The sequence below is a fragment of the Dermacentor silvarum genome, chromosome 10, assembly GCF_013339745.2.
Source record: "Dermacentor silvarum isolate Dsil-2018 chromosome 10, BIME_Dsil_1.4, whole genome shotgun sequence".
Lineage (NCBI taxonomy): Eukaryota > Metazoa > Arthropoda > Arachnida > Ixodida > Ixodidae > Dermacentor > Dermacentor silvarum.
In genome coordinates this window covers 30,414,737-30,436,469 of record NC_051163.1, presented here as the reverse complement: position 1 = coordinate 30,436,469, position 21,733 = coordinate 30,414,737, and the positions used below count along the sequence as shown (strand labels likewise).

At 50.1% G+C, this 21,733-nt stretch overlaps 2 protein-coding genes across 2 annotated transcripts; both read left to right on the top strand.

Annotated features, from left to right (window-relative positions):
• The first annotated feature begins 4,655 nt into the window (after positions 1–4,655).
• On the top strand, positions 4,656–8,109 carry LOC125939604 (GILT-like protein 1). The gene is made up of 2 exons (XM_049657860.1): positions 4,656–4,832; positions 7,525–8,109. The coding sequence occupies exons 1-2, from the start codon at positions 4,719–4,721 to the stop codon at positions 8,107–8,109; spliced, it is 699 nt and encodes a 232-aa protein (XP_049513817.1). The 5' UTR covers positions 4,656–4,718.
• A 3,375-nt stretch (positions 8,110–11,484) lies between these two features.
• LOC119431442 (GILT-like protein 1) lies at positions 11,485–21,310 on the top strand. Its single transcript, XM_037698930.2, has 2 exons — positions 11,485–11,731; positions 20,726–21,310. Exons 1-2 carry the CDS (start codon positions 11,486–11,488, stop codon positions 21,308–21,310), a joined length of 831 nt encoding a protein of 276 aa, XP_037554858.2. The 5' UTR covers position 11,485.
• The last annotated feature ends 423 nt before the right edge of the window (positions 21,311–21,733 follow it).

The window sequence follows — 21,733 nt, the reverse complement described above, 5'->3', positions numbered from 1 at the left end:
ACGCTAGATTACTTTCACACTTCTGGGTCTTGTTATACTCAGTTATGCTCCTCTGAGTAGAGTTTGGGTGCGGCTTAACCTAACTTGACGCAATGTTGCCAAATTCCAAATTCAGTGTACTGCATACGAGGCGGTCTTCCTACATAAGTGGCTGAATTAAATGTCTTAGGATCATTGAAGACCGCTTTCCTATACGGATATTTAATTTTGCAGCGATCAGTGATCGATCCAAAATATTAAACAGCTATAGCACTCCTGCAAAATGTCTAAGTTCATAGTAAGGCCGAAAACTGGGTGAACTTACCGAAGAGTGCTAATCGCATTGAAACCATTGTAAAGAGACCCGCCAATCCCTGACAGTCCAATCTGTCGGAATGTAATTTGCAACGTCCCTTTTCTCAGGTAGGAGAAACGGCGGCAGTCATGAAAGTAGGGATCTATTTGAACTTTCCCGCGCGCAGCAACAGGTGGCGCGGCGGAAGGTAAACATGACTGGGATAGATGCGATGGAAAGCGGAGGCAAACGCGCGCGTCCGGAGAAGCAGATGGCTTACGAGTCCTTAGTGTAGCTCAGTGCATTCCTTGGCCTTTTTTCACGAAACCCAAAGATGTCTCTTCTAACTTGTGACTGTGTTTAATTAACGCGGCTACGTTATATGCCACGGAATTAAGGAGCCCACGAGCACCCGAACCCGCATTCAGTCTCTTTGCCTTGCAAACAGCAAGCGCCTTAAGAGGCATCTCCGCATACGACAAAGATTAGCGACGGAACTAGTGTGTACACATAAGTAAAATTTGTATCGCTTTTCCTAACAAACATTCATGGGGCTGCAACATTCATATGGGGACGGATTACCAACGAAGATGTTTAGGCTGCATACATGGGCTGCATACATTATAAAATCGTACATTTCTAACGCGAAAGCATTTCTTAGGCTAGGTTGGCTGAAAGCGCGCACCCAGCTGGCGTCCGCACAAGGCGTCCGCGAAAGCAGTGTCCGGAAAGCACGTGACCTCTCCCACCTGAAAAGAAACAGGCATCAACGCCTGGTGCAGCCACAATGGGCGCGCGCTCCACTCTACCGCAGCAACAACCTGCAGCCGTGGCTGCGTTTATTGGCTAGGTAGGCGAAAGCGTGCACCTCTCACATTGCTTCGCCCTGATAACCAGTACCGCTATAGTCTTTCTACAAGCCACTGGGCTGGACGAACGGCTTTAGAGATGCAACAACGTTGTAAACTTGTATATACACACCTCCTCTTCTTACCATCATCATCATCATCATCATCATCATCATCATCATCATTCATTCATTCATTAACCCTTTTCCTCTCCGTCCCTTTTCCCCAGTGTAGAGTAGCAGGCCAGAGCAAGTTACAGCTCAGGCCGACCGCTCTGCCTTTCTGTAGGTAAATTTCTCTCTCTCCCTCTCACACATTGCCTCATTCTTTATGGCACAACTCGGCAACACCACTTTGCAGCCGCCCTCCGTAACAACAACCTAGCCAAAAGAAGCGCTTTCGCGTTCTCATCTCATTAGAATATGCTTAGGGATCCTCTGCAACTTCTTTTCATACGACACCACACTACGCCGACACAAGCGCCGCGGCGGCCACCGCAACCCCCATGCATCCGCCGCCACCGTGATGCAGCCGCTCCGGAACCTCCGACGCGCGTGACCTTATAGCAATACCACCTAGATTAGATCAGTTATTAGGTGGTGTTGGTTATACCCGCAGAAGCGCAGGTCAGGTGCACAGGCGCCGTCGCAACAACCGCTGCTGCAGCCGCGCCGGCACCTACGACGCGTGGGACGGTATAACCGCAGAAGCGCCGGCCACAAGCTCAGACGCAGTCGCAAGGCTATTTCCTCCTCTCCCCCTACCCGTCTCCATTGCTGCAGCGCTGACTCCACACTCTTTCCCCCTCTCCCCTGCCCTTCTTCATTGCTGCAGTGCCGTGGCGCCGTCGCCACACTTTTTCCCCCGCTCCCTTACCCGTCTTCGGACCATGGTGTAAGATACACCGTGGCCGGGGCCAACGCCCGCTTTCGGCGGGAGTTTCTCGAGCGGCACTTTGGCCTCGGCTGCGACGAAACGTCCACGTTGAAATCGCGAAGTGGAACGCAAGCGCCAATGGCGGGCGGACGCTGCTAACCACGACGCCGAGCTAACTCGAGATATTGAACGTATGCGACAAGCGGCGAGCCGAGGAGCCGGCGTTGCGGGCAGAGCAGGTACGACGCAGAGAACGACGTCACTAACGGCGCTGCCAATGGCGCGCGCGCTTGCGTGTGACGTAGAGAACGACGTAACTGACGGCGCAGCCAATGGAGACGTTTAGAGAAACATGGGACGAACGGTTTTTCGTTTCGCCTAGCCATATACAGCGTTCGCTGTAAAAAGTGTTTTAATCTCCTCACAGAAGATTGAAATATGGCTTATTAGTGAATCGTGTAATTTTTTTTAAAGTTCAGTGGTAACGATTACACTCCCCAGTAGTCCTTTTTGTGCAAGCACAATTAACAACATTAAACAGAGACACACGTAGCATTGTCCCTCAATTAACCTCTCCGGCAACTCTCCACGTTCCGTTCCACGATATATTTTTTAAATGTTTATTTAACACCGAGGAGTAATTCGTGTGGTCTTTTAGAAGACCACAGAAAGCCTTACTACATTATATATAGTTGCAAATCATGCTTCCATGCCAGGGCAATAGTGCCAGCATGTTCTCTCCGCGCCTTTGTTCGTCTTACACCTTCGTAATTTCGCACCCTGTACTTCACGCCGAATTAGTGGTCGTCGCTCAAACTATGTGCAGAATGCCGTCATGCCTGACATGTGCTATTTTAACAGATTCCCTATCCGTGTGATCAGCGCTTACTGGGATGACAGACTCGATTATGCTGTAACCAATTCGATCGCTGGTCCCTCCACGTTAACGAGTAGACCGCCTAATTTGAGTGACCGGGTCACTGTAAAACAAAATAAACGAAGTGTTGGGCTCGCATGCCATAGCTTTCCTGGATTGGCCGGTAGTTCACGTTTTGCTTCTGCAAGGTACAGAAACCTATGTGCATAATATTTTATAAACATGCAATACTATCGAATGCTGACTTCTAGCATCAGCTATTCCCCTGGACTTCGTAATGGTGTCCACCACCGCATTATGACGTTGAATTTACAAGATTGCGACACCGCATTCCGCAGCAAAATTTTTAATTGCACAGGACTGCTCGGATGTAGCTCTGCTTTTCTATACTGTTTCTCTGCTTTTTATATACTGTTTCGGTATACTCTCAATCCCACAGGCGGAATTATTACAGGAGAGGGTGTACAATACAGACATAATACAGGCGTAATCAAAGCGCTGGATGTATAATGACATTATTGAGGAATAAAAAACATAAATAAGAACGTTCTTAATGTAACGGCACACGAAGAATTGTTTGCCACTTTGGCAGGAGCACAGGCACCATACATTTTGCTATTTCCTCTAGAAACTTTTATAGTGATGGCTGCTCTGCTTGAAATTTCCTGATTACTTGAAGGAAAAAAAATAAAAACCAGACGTATGTTTATTTAAAAAATATATTATTTGTACATTTAGTCATGCTTCTGGCGCACATTTTCATTTTCTGTTAAGGAAAGCTACTGCATTAGTCTTGAAGTGACCGTTAAGCAATTCATGAATGAACTTCAGGCGATGTATCCTTGCTCTGTCTGGCAGTGTACCCTTCGATATCCCGCGTCCTCGCGTAATGCCGAAGCTCGGTATAGGTGAATCGGTTCGCTTGTAACAGTTAAAGATAAATCTCACTACCTCTCGCTGGATGCTCTCAAATAGCAGAAATGCCAGGTACTTGTGAATTGAAACCACACTATGTTCGCATATTTCAGCATCGGTCTGATAAACGTGACGTGTGTCAAGTGCTTGGTTTCTCTAGTAGAATTGCGGAGGCTATTTCTGTAATGAACTGGAGACAATTGATCGTTTTTCTGCTCTATCGTCGATTCTCGCAACAAGAAAAATGCTTCTCCAGGCTTTGTTTCGCCAACTTGGACTCATCTCATCTCCCAAACGTTGGCTCATACCCACAACGGGGGATTTGCCAAGAAGCATGCGTTTTAAGCTATGTTTGTTAGAATATAAACAAAAACTAAATTTCATAGCAGTAACTAGAAAAATAGTGTTAAGAATTTTGAGATGAATTAATAGTGACATAACTGAAGTGAAATAATAGGAATAATTCATAAATATAGAAATTCAGCAAGGTACTCTTTTTCCTTCTCTGACGAAATTGTAAACTGCAAGAAAGGCATCCCTGTGGCTTCAGCCAAAGTGATGTTTCCCTCGTAACGTGCAATCCAGTTTGTCACACAATAGGATTACAACGCTAATTTGATGTTATCCTGCTTTTATTTCTTGAAAATTTGTATGCGAAATCCGAGTTCAATGTCATTCACGCAATTCTGCGTAACTTCTGTTCGCTTTCCCTTTTGTTTTACTTTTCAATGCCTTTTAGGGATTCATCTGCGTATTCTAATTGAAATGTACCACCCCCATCCCTTGTTGTGGGTATGTGCCTTAGTATATAAATGATGATGATGATCATCATAATCCAAGTGGAATTCCACCGGTAGACCCGAGGCCCCGTCCGGCCGGCGACGGGGCATTGCGAGTCCTCGCGTCACCGGTCGCCCTAAATTCGGCCATGGAGGCCGGTTCGCTGTGCAGCCTGCTGCTGGGCCTACTCGCCTGTAGCCCCTGTCTTGCCCAGACCCACCTGGAACGAGCCACGGGCGTCTTCCCATCTGCTGTACAGAAGGTAGGCACTAAGAACACCTCGTATAAGGCCGAGTTGGAACACGCTTTGCGTACTGACAGCAGAGCCTGATCACATATCCTGTATATAGGGAGTGCAGGAGTCATATCTTGTAGGATAGGTATAGCAGGTTCAGGATTTGCTTTAGCTAGCGAGCATCTGGAGACAAGCGTTTCCACGCTCCGTATGTATAGACCAAAATTTTAAGCGATTGTAGCTGACAACCATCTTCTTGCCGGAGACTACGGGAAAACGAATGGTGCCGATATGGCTAAGCCTGCTCTTACCGCATGTTTGCTACCAGTGCTCGCTCGCCTTCAACTGTTTCGTTAGCGAATCCGCAGTACCTGCACGAGCCGCAGTGCGACAGATGGTGAACTAGGCCCGAAATTATGCACGCCTGCTCTAAACGCGGGTGCGAGCGTAAAGAAGATATTCTGGTCAATATAGAAGAAGTATGCAAGTTGTGCGAGTTCAAACGGTGCCGTAAATTTGCAAATGCTTTGCTTATCAAAAGTAGGCCATGAAACGAGCTCGCGTCTGTTGCTCAGAATAGCATCATCGTTTCCGCTGTATCCCAAGCGGCTGCCGTCAGCAGATCCTGTAGGAGGCTGAAATAGCCGCAACGCGGTGATGTATATTGAAAATCTAGAGCCTTAGCAACCGCGGCTGAACGCGGCTGAACGCGATTGGCTGAAACGCCGCCGGTGACGCCCTGATGTCACGTCGTGAGGATTATTGTCAATGCGTGTCGCTCACGTTAGCTTAAGTTAGCTTAGGTAAGGATAGGTTAGGTTAAGTTAGGTTAGGTTAGGTTCGCGTAAAAAGCGTTAGGTGGCGCGGCGTACTCTCACAGCGTAGGGAGCCTACATGCAAGCGCTTGCATAGCTTACGCCCGATAGCTTATGCACTTCAATGAGTGGTGCGATCGTTTATCTTGGATATATATGCTGCTCCTATAGACGTGCTGCACCTAAAGGTGCATTGAGCCTTGACCTCCCACGCGTGGGTCCACATCTCAGGCACTTCGATGATTGACTCTTGCGCCTATCCTCGGGTATAGTATAGCAACTACGCACTTGCATTGAGTCGTGATCTCACGCGTGTAAACCGGTATCTCATCCACTTCAATGGGTGGCGCCCTCAACTATGCTGAATTACAGCACACGACATGCGTGATTTACTCCATGGCGACACGCGCGTACACACATATCTGATCGGTTTGAATGGGTGACGCCCGCACCTAGCTTTGAATACACATGGCGGTCCAGCTACTGTTAAGCAAGCTGTTAAAAACTGGTAAAAGAATACGGACCGATTGCGGATGTAGTAAACGTTGTTTGAAATTCCGGCAGAACCCATCTCTCGATGAATGTTAACACGATAGGCATTAAAGCATTATAGAAACCGACCATATAGAAACATACCGTCATGTATGAGGCATGTGCGCAGCCGGGCGTCCTTCTGGCACTTGCCACTGGATGCGCTTCGATGTCTAGCGGCACCGCCACAAAAGATACCCGTTGCGCATGCGTGATTATATATTCCGGTAAAATTGTCCAAATATGTATGATAGGGATTCGATTCCGCCCAGTAAACTAAATATTTTGAACACTCTTTCTATTGAGATTAAAGAGCGGTACATGCCCAGTGGCACATATTTAGGAACCCAAGTTCAGATCGAAGAGTTCATTGAAAAGTGGCACATGACCAGGGGTATGTACTCATGTCACCCAAGTTGACGCGAAAGAGATCGATTGAAGAGCACCACATATCAAGTGTGACATACACAGTGACCCTAATTGCTCCGGCAGTCAATGTCGAACCCGGTTTCTGGGCTTGTAGAGTCGCAGCTGTAAGGTGTACCTAAATGGCTAAACCAGCCAATTTCAGCGTGCTTTAGAGAATCAGACGCGCGCTCACCGATAAATGAAGGCTCAGAGGGGGACATGCCACATGTCGCTCTTTAAGCATCAAGTGAAATTGACACGCTCAAGAACCTAATGGAGTTCAGCAATATGCTAAATATCTTGCTGCGGTGACACAAAAGAGGTGATACGCAGTGAAAACACAGACTATTTGCGGATCGAAGTCGTTAATGGTTTTGGGACTTTCGAGTTCAACTCGAAAACTTTTCCGAAGGCATTGAAGGTATTTTGCTTGAAAACACATAATCTACCAATCAGGTATACACGCTCTATTTCCACACTTTCGTTGATTCAGGTTCGCGAGATCCACACTGTAGTGACTATGAATTTCATTATGAATTTCATGACACTCAGTCTATATACTTGACACTACCTGAGCAGGAACTTCAATATCACATGACGATGTGATGCAAATTTAGAGTAACTCATTGAGATGCACTGACTACACCACGGCCCATCGAGTAAAAGTGAGAATAAAATGACAAGCCTAGCAACTCTAGAACTATTCAGCCACTAGAGCGAGCCACGAGCTTCCTAGTCAAGATAAAACATTCTGCCTGCCACAACGGCAACGTTGGCAAAACACTACTGTAAGGCGGGAGTATGTTAAATTTATGTCACGACGTCGTATGGTAACGTCATGTCGTTTCAGATGCGGGCACCCCCTTCGCTTCAGTACGCTTCGAAAAATTCCTTCTATTGTATCCAGGAGATGGAAACAGGGCGGAAGTTCATTCGATTCCTGTTCACTTTTTTTTTCGCCGCAGGTGAACGTGACCGTCCTGTACGAGCCGTACTCCAAGGAAAGTTCGTGGTTCATCAACAAGAAGCTTGTACCCATGTACGGCCTTCTGCGCAAGCACCTCGTCATCGAGATGGTGCCGTTCGGTGGCACGCACATAAAGGAACCGCAGGGCACCAACACGACCGTGGCCTTCACCTGCCGCCACGGGCAGCCCGAGTGCCAGGCGAGCATGATCCACGCATGCGCCGTCGCTCTCTACCCGGACGCGGACAAGCACTTGCCGTTCATATCGTGCACGCTCAAGGGGTGGAAGCCCGAGTGGAACGTGCAGAAGTGCAGCATCCAGCACAAAATGAACAGCAGTGAGATCGTCGGCTGCGCCTCGTCGGCGCAGGGGAGGTTGCTGCTGCAAAAGATGGGCTGGCGCACCATGTCCGTGCGACCGCCTATCAATCACGTGCCCAGCGTGGTCATCGACGGCAGCTTCAGCAAACGCAACCAGAAGGAGCTGCAGGAGCTTATCAAGCAGATTGTCTGCAAGCACTTCAAGCAACCTGTACCGGAGCCCTGTCTAGTCAAGAAACGTAGAGGCTGGTTCTGGCGCTGAACGTTTCTTGCGACACCCCACACCATTCCCCTCTACCCAGTCAACCAACAGCTTCTGCCCTCCCCCCATATTCTGCTTGACGCTGATACCCCGACACTGTTTCGAAACGGTTGTCGCAATGTGATAGACGATACGCCCCTATTTTCAACGTTGCCTCTTTCGTACAAACTGAATTAACTTGCGCAAACGGCCCTCGAAAAATTGACTGATTGTCTTCGGAAGAGAATATTCGACCCGTTGACCGCCTGTGATACTGAAAACCAAGGCCAGTGAACCGGCTGATAAATTTGAATGCCCTGTCGAAATAAGGCCGTCTCGTGGTAAAGGCGAAAGCGAAGTGAGAAATTCGGCGACGTAAGTTGTAGGTGACGTGAGGGCACCTATACAGCACCTGCCCTGTCAGTACCTGTGTGACCAGCGTAAATGCGAAGTTTCCACGCTCTACTTGGTGCTACGATGAAGAATATTTTCTGACTTGTTTGTGTTCGCTTATTTGTGCATCAGGAGTAGTTTTAGTTTGTCATCCGATCAGTTATATTGATTTCGTAGCGAATCTCTATCACTTCACTCTAAGATACTTTTCGCTAAGGCATATTTATCTTTCCGAATTTGCGCGAAACTAAGTTATACGAATTCTACAATTTTGTATAGGTTTAGAATGTCGTCTTTCAATATCATTAGAAATTCCTTGTGTTAGTTAGGCAATTTTTGATAACGGATGTAGTTTTCTTGAAATATAAATTCACTTATATAACACAATCACGCAATACTTATGCTTTTGAATCCTTATTACTGCGTAGTTAGATTTTGTTGTTAATGTTTATTGTACCTGTTAAGCTGCTTATACTGGATTAGTTCATTGCCATTCCTGTTGAAGGTGCCACTACAATCTGATTTTGTGACCCTTTCCTGTATAATATAGGCTAAGTGAAGGGGGGGGGGGGGGGTACAAAATGAATCACGGGCGAAACACGCCATTTTGGGACCTACTACAAATGCCTCGTTTGCAAGTAACGCATTGTGTTTTATCTTGGGGCTGTGTAATTTTGCAAGTCGACCTGCCTCATTTTGCCCGCACCCTTGCGGGGCAAAGTTTTTACAGATCGGTGGACATAGCACAATCCCACAAAACTTCTAGCGTCCTTTGCAGATATTGGTACACCTAAATCGAGGACAGCACGAGCTTTGGCGAAATTGGGGCGGAAGCCAGCACAGTAGACAAGCGTGTCGAAGATTTAAAATATCTCCAGGTGGTCCAAATTATTCCGGAGCCCCCCACTACGGCGTGCCTCAAAATCACATCGTGGTTTTGTCACGTAAAACCCCATAATTTACTATTTTTTAATTTAGCGGATACCGAAGAAATTCCGAAAATTGAGTTGTAGCCAGGTGACGGGAACGCTAAATAAAGTAAGTCAAAGTCGCTGAAGAAGTGCCGCAAATGTCGGAGAGAACATGATGACGTCGTCCAAGTAGCAGTGCCACCTAGACCATTTGTCGTTGTTCTAAAGCGTGTCCATCATTAGCTCGAACGTGGCCGGGGCATTGCACAAGTCAGACGACATAAATTTCAACTGGAACTTACGGTCCATATCGCCTACGACGATCTCCATGTAACCAGTGCGCCGGTCTATCGAGCAAAAAAAAAAAACAAAAACAAAAAAAAAAACAAAAAAAAAGGTAACGCTGGGAAGACAATCCTGAGCATTATAGAGACGTCGAAGGGGATAGACATCTTTCTCTGCGACCCTGTTTAAATGTCCACCATCTACGAAGGAACACCAACTGGTGTTTTGCTTTCTAACTAAGGCAACAGGGGAAGTCTACGGACTCGAAGATGGCTCAATATTGACGTTTGTAAGCGTTTTATTGATACATTCGCGCTCGGATGGTGAGAGGTGTAAAGGCCTCCTGTGAATTGGTGGCGCATCGATAGTAAGTATTCGATGCTTAACGAGCGAGCTTTGGCCTTTGGAGCGGTCGCCAAAATCAAAAGTATTGAAGTAGGTGCCAAGCAGATGACGAAGGTCGTCCACTTACGAGGGCAGAAGATACAGGGCTATCAACTTTGTAATGTTGCTACGTATCAGCGAAGTGGCTGCGTTAGCACGTTTTGGGGTGGAAGAGATACCAGAAGGCGGATTCCAGTGACAGCGACGAAGTCTGGCGCTCGAGGAGCTGTCTCGGTATGAACTTCACGACAGAGTTTTGAATTCTCGCGAAAATAAAAATCGAATTGACCGCAAGAGCCAGAACGGTGTCAGTAAAGAGAGAGAACAACTTTATTCGGCTAGAAACGTTGTGCGGCAGAAGGACAATAAAGCAGGCAGAGGGCGACGGGGTCATTCTACGCTAAACGCACCGGCTGAAAGCTCAACCCCCTCCGTTCTTAATTTTTTAATTGCGAGCATTTATTGACACCAAACAAATGAATTCCTGAAATATTTTGCATGAAAAAATGTACTGTCTGCCGAAGCATCATTTGAATCGTACCTTTAAGCTCGGCGGTTCCTAGCAGAACACATGGGAAAAGCGAAATCGTTTATCTAGGCAACCACAGCACCAAATGTGATGAGGTTTATTGCGTGTTGAAGCAAGCGTTAAAATCTAGTGACTGTTGCAAACGTATGTACGTTTTGAGATGTCAATTTTTTATTAATAATTCCTAAAAATCGCAACATTTCGGAAAACGAAACAATCATGCTTACAACTTTGCAACTGAGCAATGGAAAACGAAATCACAATTCTGTAAATTGCAGCTAATACTAAATCATAGTGGACAATATTGATGTGTTATACATAATGTTTACGTAAACCGCTATTTTATGACTAAGACACCGGCAAAACCTTTGCAAACATTGTAATAAATTCGCGTGAGAAGTAATCAATATATCAAACTTGTCAGCTTTTGGACAATCTAACGGATATAGTTTACTCAACTGCGATCTATGTTCTTGGTGCAGGGTTACGGATTTGTAAACCTCGTGCCGTTCTTCTCTTTCTTTTTTTTTCCAACTTACAAATGTTCGGTATACTAGGAAAAAGAATGCAATTCAGGCCCTATATCAACATTCCGCTTCCAACAGTCGCTCGAATTTAACTTTCTCTCTGAAATACAATACACGTCACTAAAATCTGCCCAGAGGTTATCTCAGCAAAGTATTTCTGCGTCTTACATGTACTTGAATGGGCGAATGCATTGATGGGCGAATGGAAACTTCGTCTCAGTACCCTAGGAACGTCTTCTATGCGCCCTCCTTTGTAGTCTTCGACTTAATTTTTTTATTTTACGATTGAAAATTTCATTCCTTTTTTTTTGACAAAAAGAAGAAGACGAGGAAGAGCCATACAGGCCACAGTCGGCGCACTTCACGCGATGCGCGCGCCGTCGCAAAACAAAATTCCGCCTAACCCAGGCGGCTTTCCACCGGTAGACCCGAGGCCCCGTCAAGCCGGCATCGGGGCATTGGGGTGTCCTCGCGTCGCCGTCGCTCAAGATTCGGCCATGGGGGCCGCTTCGCTGTGCAGCCTGCTGCTCCTAGGCCTTCTCACCTGCAGCCCGTGTCTTGGCCAGACCCAGCCGGAACCAGCCGCGGCCCTCTTCCCACCTGCTGTGCAGAAGGTGGGCTACCCCGAGCTCCTCGTATAAGGCAGAGCGCGCACAAGCTTTTTGTACTGACGGCAGCGCCAGATCACGTATACTAGCGAGTGGATGAATCGTATCCCGAAGGATGTATTGTGCGTTCCCGATGGACTCAAAGCATCGCTCACTTAGGACAAGTGTATCGCGTTTCCACGTTCCACTTATATAGGCGATAATCTTCAGCGCATTTAGCTGACAGTCCTCGTTTGCCGGGGACTGCGAGAATACGAACGGCAGCCATATCGTTCAGCCTGCTCTTATCGCGTACTGGATGGCAGTGTTCGCTTGCCATCAGCTGCCGCGTCATCAACCAGCAGTTCGTGCGTGGGCAGCGCCGACAGATGGAGGCTGGTACGAAAATTAAGGACAGTCGACCGCAAAATTTTATGAACCACACGGATCTAAGAAAGAAATCTGAATATCTCCGCAGCCTCATAGTGCATCGTGCTATTCGCATTTCCAGCCTCTACTAGTATATGCGAGCGACATAGTCATGTACCGTTTTATTGGCTACTGTTTCACAGGTTGCTCGGAAATTCAACGTTTTCTGAGATCCCGTGGCCCCTAAGCTTTTGTGGTCGGCTGCACGTCTGCTCCAAACGCGGGGGCGAGTGTTACAAATTTCTGGTCTATATAATACAGAGGTCAACACGCTTGTCTAGAACACACTCCTGAGGGCCAAAGTAGCTACCAAAGTTTAATCCAACCCCCAGGTCGAGCGAAATCAATGGAAACTGTCAATGTAGTCACGGAACCTCACATACAGCCGATTTTGTGTCACAGGTCATCTTCAGATATCGCCAGTGCAGTTCTAGAGAAGTGTGTTGATCTCTGTACAACTTTGCATGTAGTATGAGTTTAAACTCGGGCATGGATTGGAAGCGGTTCACTTTTATAAGCAAGCCATGAGGTGTTGCCCTAGTTGGGTGTCCATTGGTTCAATCATACGTACTGTCGTGAGCATCCTTAGCGGATAACAGGTGCACGTGGCCGTACCATATGGCGAACTGCATCATCCCGTATTTCAATAATTCATCTCCGCTAGAACTCAGTTGGTGACGAGGCCTGCGCATTGTACATGTAGGTCTTCCATCACTCGCCGGCATTTTCATTAATTGGTTTTATCGCATGTAAGCCTCTATTACTTTCTCAGTAGCGCACTAGCCACGGCATGTTTCGGGGGGGCTTGCTCACACACAACTCATCAAGCTAGGCACTGCAGGCACCACTTAATACAACACTTGCTTGGTGCACGTTAGTGGGGCTCACGCTCTCAACTGAAAAGACCTCCTACATAAGCATTGCTAGCAGCTGGGGCCGTCCATAGCTTAACCAAGCCCCACTTCGACTTACGCTCGATGGTCGCGTCTTGGCAGACGTCACCACAGTCCGAGTGCTTAGAGTGGATTTTTCTGCATCCGGCTCGGCATCGCCCTGGCTACGCTCTGCACGCAGATCCCCTTCTAGCATGCTTCATCTCTTTCGTTGCATCACCCAGAGATCAGGTGGGGCTCGCACTCGTATTGCTCGGCAGCTGGTTTGCTCCGTCTTACAGCCTCGCTTGATCTATCAAGCACAGTTTCAGCGTCTTACCAAAGCAGAACAGGCTCGACTGGAAAACCTTAACCGCGAAGCTATGCGTGTGATTACAGGTCTTCCAAGGCTCACACCTATCACGACACTTCAGGCAGAAGCTCAGGTGAACACACTTGATGGTGGTGGTGAAAAGCATTTATTGGTCTATCTATACAGAGAGGTGCTGGGGGAGAGGCCTCTAGTGGGTCGTGCCCCTTGCAATACTGGGCGGAGTCCCTCATTCCGGGACCCCGTTGGTCTTGACCGCTGCCCAGGTCCGCCGAACTAGGGCTTGTTGGGCCGATAGTTCCTGGCAGCCGAGCAGGGCCGCCTCCCAGTCCTCTCGGGTAGGGGAAGGGGTGATGGGGGGGAGAGAAGGATTTTGCCGGCATGCCCAAACCATGTGGAAGGTGTCGGCCACCTCCCCACAGAATGAGCAGCGGCCGTCAAAAGAAGGATTAAAGTGCTTGAGAACCGCCGGGCACAGCAGAGTGTTTGTAAAGAGCCTAAGGAGAGTTCGTTCGCCAGCTTTACCCAGCCCCTTCATAGGAACCGGGTAACGCCGGTGTTCGGCACGATAGTGCTCAGTAATATCTTTAAAAGAAAGAAGAGGGCTGTGATCTGGGTCAAGGTCCTCCCAAGTGATGCCTGGTGCCCGGTAAGTGAGTGCGCGGGCTGCCTCATGGGCGGCTTCGTTACCTGGCATGCCTTGGTGGCCGGGGACCCATATGATTGAGCGATGAGTTGGGTCGCAGTCGCGAATACTGCGGCGAAGAATTTTGTCAGCGAGAGGAGTGATCCATCCGAATTGAAAGTTACGACAGGCTCCGCGGGAGTCTGTGAGGATGAATTTAGAGTCGGGATGGGAGGCTGCGAGGGCGATCGCCACCTCCTCCGCGTGCGTTGAGCTGGGTGCTTTGAACGAGAGGCCGTCCACTTGTCTTTCCTCGTGTATGATTGCAGCCATGTACCATCCCCCCCTGGTGTGGTTTGGACCTGCAATATCGACGTAGAATACGTGTTTCTTAGAGCCATAGTGGCGGTGCAGGGCATCCGCCCGCGCCTGGCGCCGGCCATTATGGTCCTCCTTGTTCATCTTAGTTGGAAGGGGTCGAACGTAGAGGGCGCGTCTCCACAGTTCGGGCACTCGAACCCTTTCCATCGTATGGTGGTCATGTTTAATATGTAACCGGTCCAAGAGGCGGCGACCGGACACGGTCTGGGCGAGACGCGTGTATTGGTTAACAAGATGCGCCTCGCGAAGTTCCCGATAGGTGTTCACCACCCCCAACGCGAGAAGACGCGCGTTGGAAGTGGAGATCGGGAGGTCGAGGGCTCTCTTGAGCATTTTGCGGAGTACAACCTCCAAGCAATCTTCGTCATGTTTCCGTAAGCGTAGGTATGGAGTCGAGTACAGTACTCTACTAGTCACGAAGGCATGTGCGAGCCGCACCGCATCCTTACTTCGCAACCCTCCTCGCTTGTTGGAAACGCGGCGAACCATCCGGCCCACCTGGTCGCCGACCTTGCGGAGTTTGGCAAGAGTTGTGTCTGCCTTGCGATGTTGATTAATGAAGAGACCGAGTATTCGAATCTCCTCCACTTCTCGGATGGGGCCACTGGCGAGAGAAAGCTGAACTGAGATTTTGCATTTCGGGGAAGGTCGAATATGCACAAATTGAGACTTGGACGGGGAGCATTCGAGGCCGCAGTACGTAGCATAGTGGTCTACTATGCTCGCCGCTGCTTGCAGGCATTCCTCCATCACTCCTATGTTTCCCGTAGTGGCCCAGATGGTGATGTCGTCGGCGTACAGCGCATGCTGAACACCATCGACACCCGCCAACTGTGCCGGGAGGTGTGTCATGGCAATGTTAAAGAGAAGCGGGGACAACACAGCGCCTTGTGGTGTGCCCCGTGTTCCCATCTCAAACGGGCCGTACTCGGTCTCTTGTAGGCGTATAAAGGCCAAGCGGTCCGTTAAGAAATGTTTGATATAGTTGAACGTACGAGCGCCGCAGTTGGTCTCGCTAAGATGCTTTAGTATGACGGCGTGCTTAACATTATCAAAGGCACCCTTGAGATCGAGTGCCAGGACTATCTTGTCGTTATGTGGGTGTTCGGTGGGTTCGAGGATCTCGTGATGAAGCTGTAAAAGGATGTCTTGTGCCGACTTTTGAGGTCGGAAACCGAACATGGTGTCTGCGAAAGTGTTCTTGCTCTCGAGATATTCCGAGAGGCGGTCACGGACCATCGTTTCCACGAGTTTCCCTACACATGAAGTGAGGGAAATGGGCCGGAGGTTGTCTATGTTTACCGATTTCCCCGCCTTCGGGATAAAGGTTACCAATGATGTCTTCCAATCGGCTGGCAACGAAGTGTCCCCGGTCCAAATGGCGTTGATGTATTCGAGTAGGGTTCCGTATGCCCGATCTGAAAGGTTTGCCAATAGTTTGACTGTTACCTTATCTCTCCCAGGCGCCGTCCCCCTGCGCATTTGTGCAAGAGCCGCGTGAAGGTCGTGAAGCTGGAAAGGCTGATCCATTTCCGGATTATCGCAGCCTGCATACGAATAATCCATCCCTCGTGGGTCTCGATCCTGATTGAGGTATTGTGAGCGCAAAGCGTTCGCTAGCTGCTCCGTGTTTCCTTGAAAGTTGTGTAGTGCGCGAGTGAGGTGTTTCTGGGTTTCCGATCGTGTTTGTGTAGGGTCTATGAGACTCCTGAAGAGCCGCCAAGTGTTGCGGCTCGACATCTGTCTTGCTGCGCTGTTACATCTATCTACCCAGTTAGTGTCTGCGAGCTGGGCAGCGTACTCGGCTGCTTGCTGAGTAAGGTCAGAGATGCGAGCGCGGAGTTTACGATTGTGTTTCTGCCGCCGCCATCGTTTGGTTAGGCTGCGGCGAGCTTCCCAGAGGTGCATCAGGTGGTTATCCACGTCCGGTGCACGTTCCGTAAGCTGTATCTGCTTTTCGTGTGAACGGAGTGTTTGCACGAGTCCGTGTGCCCAAGTGGAGTAGTCTTGTTCCAAGAGAGAAGTTACGGGGAGGGCCTGGCGGAAAGCATTCCAGTCGGGAAGTTTGGCTTGTGCAAAAGCGCGATGTAAGGGTCGAGTGTAAATGACAGTGTTCAGTATGCAGTGGTCGCTACCGAGGGTGTCCTCGGTGTTGATCCAGTCTGCGTGTCGGATGTGTTTCGTGAGGGTAAGGTCGGGGCAGGTGTCCCGAGTGACGGAATTCCCTACACGTGTTGGGTGGACCGGGTCGGTTAGAAGAGTGATGCCCAGCGTAGATATAAGTCCCGCCAACTTACGACCACGCGGCTCTTCCTTGCGATAGCCCCACATGGGACAGGGGGCGTTAAAATCGCCCACTATCATCAGGGGATCGCGACCCGCGATCCTTAGCGCTGCGCTAAAGATGTTAGAAAAAGTGACGTTTTTTAGTTTCGGGGGGCAGTATATATTAAGTATGTGTACGGGACTATCTGTTCGCCGCAGGGGAAGGACAGAGACCATCACGTACGAATATTCCAGATTTAGGTCGAGATCTACCTCCTGCGCTGTGTAGCCTTTATTGACTAGGAGACAGGTGGACGGGTCTCGCTGAAAAGCGTTAAAGCCCGAGAGCTTAACCGCAGCTCCGGTTTCTTGCAGCGCAAGGACTGCGGCGGGGTGTTCGAGATTGTCAATGTACGCCCTTAAGTGGGCGCGTTTCGTCCTGTCTTTGAAACCCCGACAATTCCACTGTACAAGAGAGAGAGCTTGCTGTCTTTGCGGGGGGCGCCGCCCTCTAGGGGGTTGGTTGGGAGGGGGCGCAGCCATGTTGATTTGAAGAGAGATTGCCTTGGAGAGCCGGACCAGGTTCCGTCACCTGCAGCGGGAGCGATTCCGGCTCCTCCGAGAGTTCGGCTAGATCGATGGGTCGGGTGAATTTTGATGGGCGGCTCGCGTCTTTGAGGCGTCCCGTTCGGCGTAAAAGCCGGGGGTTTGACTCTAGCCATGTCTTAATGTTGGTCGTCACGGCGGCCGTAACCGTGGCTGTGACTGCCTTGAGAAGGCTGTCTTGGATTTGGCCAAAATTTGATATCTGAGTCGTCAACTCGGCAAGGGCGTTTTCGAGGGCGGTGAAACGCAAGTCGGAGCTAGAGGGTGTCGGGTCCGCCGGCACCACTTGCATCGGTTCCGGAGCTACCTGTGCGGGGGGCGGGGAGGACCGAGCCGTTTCTAGCGCGTGAATTTTGGCGTTAAGTTGAGCATTCTGTGCCCGGAGAGTCTCGAGCTCGCGGCGGAGGTCCGCGACGTCAGAATTAAGGGGTGGATGAGGAGGAAGCTTTGGTGGGGGAGAAGGTAGAGGAGTGCGGGGAGGCGGAGGAGGCCCGTCTCGGCTGCCTACCTTGGGCTGAGACGTATTCTTTGGTGCGCCAGACGGAGGGCCCTGGAGAGCCGGGAAATCCCCGTCTTGGAATGTAGGGACGTCTGGATCCCGTGACGCTTTCGGGGTAGTTGACCGAGGAGACTTGGGGGCACGTCCAGGCAAGGTGCCCGCCGGTGGCGCTGGTCCGGTTGTGCCTTTCGTCGTCTTGTTGCTAGGCGTGGGAGCTTTTGAAGTGGTGACAGGACCCGAGGGCACTGCAGTCCGAGGTTGGGTTCGTTGACCGGTCGGGTTGCCCGGTTGTTGCAGCCGTCGGAATTTGGCTTTGCAGTCTTGTGAGCCCGTAAGATGACCGCCACCGCACACAATGCAGGAAGGAGTGCACTCGTGGGGCGCCATGTTGCCGTCTTCGAGGACTGCGACTGTTTCGCCGCAGTGTCCACAGCGATTGTCTTGAGGATTCGGGCATAAGTCTGGACGGTGACCGATGGTGCCGCATCGGAAACACGCGGGAATAGTCCGCTTATATTCGCGCACCACAGTCACCACACTGTTATAGTGCACGTAACGCGGTACTCTGTGCCCCACGAAGGTGAGCAGGGCAATCGTCGACTTCCCCAGCTTGCGGATGAAGGCTATCTCTCCTCCGCGCCACTGGACTTTAGATTTCAAGGTGGTAGAAGTTTCCTGCTCATGGACCGTAATAATCCCCCTGCAGACTTCACCGTTGACTTTGGCGTGTCCGACCACCGGGATGGGGCCTTTGGAAGCATTAAGTGTAAATTCACGAGCGAGCGCGTTCGCCGCATTGACGTCTTGAGTGGTGGCAATGACGATATTCTGGTCCCAGATGGGCCAGACACTAAGAATGTCCGCCGAAGATGGATTTACATAGGCAGAGAGCAAAGCACCAAGCTCACCGTTCTGCAGGGCCGTCTTCAGGGAGATCGTCACTCTGGGCTTGATGACGATCGTGAAATCTTCTTTGCGGAGTCGAGGCATAGCGGTGGGCCGCCATTTCTTCGACCCTGCTGCTTGCGAGAGCTGAGGGTTGGACCTTGCAGTATTCGGAGGCACAGAAACACCGGCACTTATGGAGAGTCCGTTGACCACCGAGGCGTTCGGGCGTTGCTGGCGTTTACGAAGTGCCACCAACGAGAAAAGGCCTTCATCCACTATCTCCTCTTTCGGAGTGGAAGGTTCAAGCGAAGACGGGGCTTCAGCGACGATTTCTGACCATGTCATCGTCTCGGGATCGTAGCCGCGCCAAGCAGAGGCCGCCATGGCGGCCGCGGAGAACGATGGAGACCGGCTCCGGGGTGTTAGGCCCAGCTGGGTGAAGTGGCGAAGACAAAAATGGGCCTAAAAGGCCCGAAAATTGGCCCACCTGGTCCAGAGTGGTATCTTCGGGCGCCGGGTGATGTTATCCGTCTAGTAGACGCAAAATTTCACGGGGTCCCTTGGAATTTTCGGTAAACCAGAGGGAAATTGCCGGAGCCGATGTGAAGCGCGTCCGCTTGCTCCACGCTCGCAGCGTTCCTCCACTGTTGCCGCAGCCTCTGATATAAATAGCCACACTTGATGAGCTCATTCGTCAAAGACGCGTAGCGCGGGCGATAAAAGACAGTAGTGTTCTTGAGGCTGCTGCCTTGGCGAATTACATGGACCCGACTTTCCCCTTAGTCGATCAATCCTTATCGCCGCTAGCACCATGGGACCACTGCCAGGTGACTAACAACAAGCCACTTGGTCGCATTCGGCAGGTGACTAATCGAAACTCAAGTTCCGTGAACACCACCGCACCGGTGCCCTCCTTCCTGTTCGGAGTTCCAGGAACTAGACCTGAGTGCCTATGTCGACGCCGGGTCGAGTTCAGCAATTCTTCATACTTGCTTGGTGTGCCCATCTTATCCGCACGCTGAAACAGTGGACATTCAGAAAGAAATTCTTCGGCGTACCACGCGAGCTCTCATACCTCCGCGTGGTTGTGACCTCCCGGGTGGCCTCACCCGTCAAGAGGAGAAATAGCTCCGAAGAGTTCGCGTTAGTGCGGCTGTCACACCGTCAATCCGCGCGCAGGGGGGATATATCGGCACCTCTTCTAGATGCCCGTACTGTCCTGCGGCACTACGGGAGGCAGACCTACAGCACTTGCTATGGACGTGCCCTGGTCTGCAATCAGCTCGTCCAAGTAATCTGAGACGTGTGGGTCTCCACCCTAATCGGCCGCCAGACTTACACAAGTGGATCTTTGGCCCTCATCATCGCTCCTTATTCGACTTTATGCAAGAGACAAAGCTTCACAATCTTGTGTAACACTTCCTTTTGATGCCGTAAGGCAAACTAACGCAATAAAAAAAAAAGCTAGAGCACGGCGCGACAAGAAGAGTGGACATGCCGGTGAGTAATATAGGGCACACATGTGGCCTGAGTGGCTCTCGACACCAGACAGTTCAAGTGTGGAGGAAGTAGGTGGGGCAGTGATGCAGTTCAGCACAATACGGCCACGCGTTTGCAGGGGCTGGTTACTTTTGTTGACGATGGTACGTGCATACATGCATCCATGAATGCATGTATGCATGCATACATTCTTCTTCTTCTTTCTGGGGTTTTACGTGCCAAAACCAGTTCTGATTATGAGGCACGCCGTAGTGGAGGGCTCCGGAATAATTTTGACCACCTGGGGTTCTTTAACGTGCACTACAACGCATGCATACATACATACATACATACATACATACATACATACATACATACATACATACATACATACATACATGCATGCACGCACACATACATACATACATACATACACATACATACATACATACATACATACATACATACATACATACATACATACATACATACATACATACATACATACATACATACATACATACATACATACATACATACATACATACATACATACATACTCTGTCACACCGTATAATAAGCGTGTGTTCTACCGATTGCCGTTAGACTATATTTCATTCGATTACCCAATTTCATTTTGCCGTAGGTGAATGTGACCGTCCTGTACGAGCCGTACTGCAAGGACTGCTCGTGGTTCATCACCAAGCAGCTGGTGCCCGTGTACGGGCTTCTGCGCAAGCACCTCGTCGTCGATATGGTGCCGTTCGGACGCACGCGCATGAAGGAACCGCAGGGCGCCGACACGACCGTGACCTTCACCTGCCGCCACGGGCAGCCCGAGTGCCAGGCGAGCATGCTCCATGCATGCGCCATCGCTCTCTACCCGCATACCGACAAGCACTTGCCGTTCATAGCGTGCACACTCAAGGGGTGGAAGCCCGAGAAGAACGTGCAGAAGTGCAGCAACGAGCACAAAATGGAGAGCAGCAAGATCGTCGGCTGCGCCTCGTCAGCGCAGGGCAAGATTCTCCTGCAGAAGATGGGCTGGCGCACCATGTCCGTGCGACCACCCATCAACTACGTGCCCAGCGTGGTCATCGACGGCGGATTCAACAAGCGCTACCAGAAGAAGCTGCAGAAGCACTTCAAGGAGACCGTCTGTAAGCACTTCAAGCCGCCGGTGCCGGAACCGTGCCTGGTCAAGAAAAAGAAGGGCTGGTTCGGGCGCTGAAGTCTTCGTGCGACATCCGCTCTCCCCCATACCACCTCACCACCGACGTCCGTTTGTCCCCAATCTTCGGCTTGGCAATCAAACTTTGATAGTCTCTAGCAAGAGTTTCCCCAAAGAGGCAGACGGCACGTCGTCCCCGCCCCATCTTCTGTTACCCTTTCGCATAGACTAGAGTAACATCGCAAACGGGCCTAAAAAAATTGACCTGTCGTGTTTGAGAAACAAGATTCGACCATGTTACCGCGTGTGAGACTGAGTACCAAGGCCAGTAAGCTAGCTGCTAAATTCGGACGCCCTGTCATAAAGAGAACGGTTCACCGTGAAGGAGAAAACCGTAGAGAAAAATTTATCGGCGTAACTCGCCATCGGCGACGCGAGGACAATAAAATTCTCCATCTGCTTCGTCATTGCTAATGCGTTAGT

What these genes read in the sequence shown, in the direction of transcription:
- LOC119431442 (XM_037698930.2), top strand. Translation starts at nt 11,486, where the DNA reads ATGCGCGCGCCGTCGCAAAACAAAATTCCGCCTAACCCAGGCGGCTTT. An exon ending in TCCCACCTGCTGTGCAGAAG is followed by an intron (nt 11,732 to 20,725) that starts GTGGGCTACCCC and finishes ATTTTGCCGTAG; the next exon opens with GTGAATGTGACCGTCCTGTA.
- LOC125939604 (XM_049657860.1), top strand. Translation starts at nt 4,719, where the DNA reads ATGGAGGCCGGTTCGCTGTGCAGCCTGCTGCTGGGCCTACTCGCCTGT. An exon ending in TCCCATCTGCTGTACAGAAG is followed by an intron (nt 4,833 to 7,524) that starts GTAGGCACTAAG and finishes TTTTCGCCGCAG; the next exon opens with GTGAACGTGACCGTCCTGTA.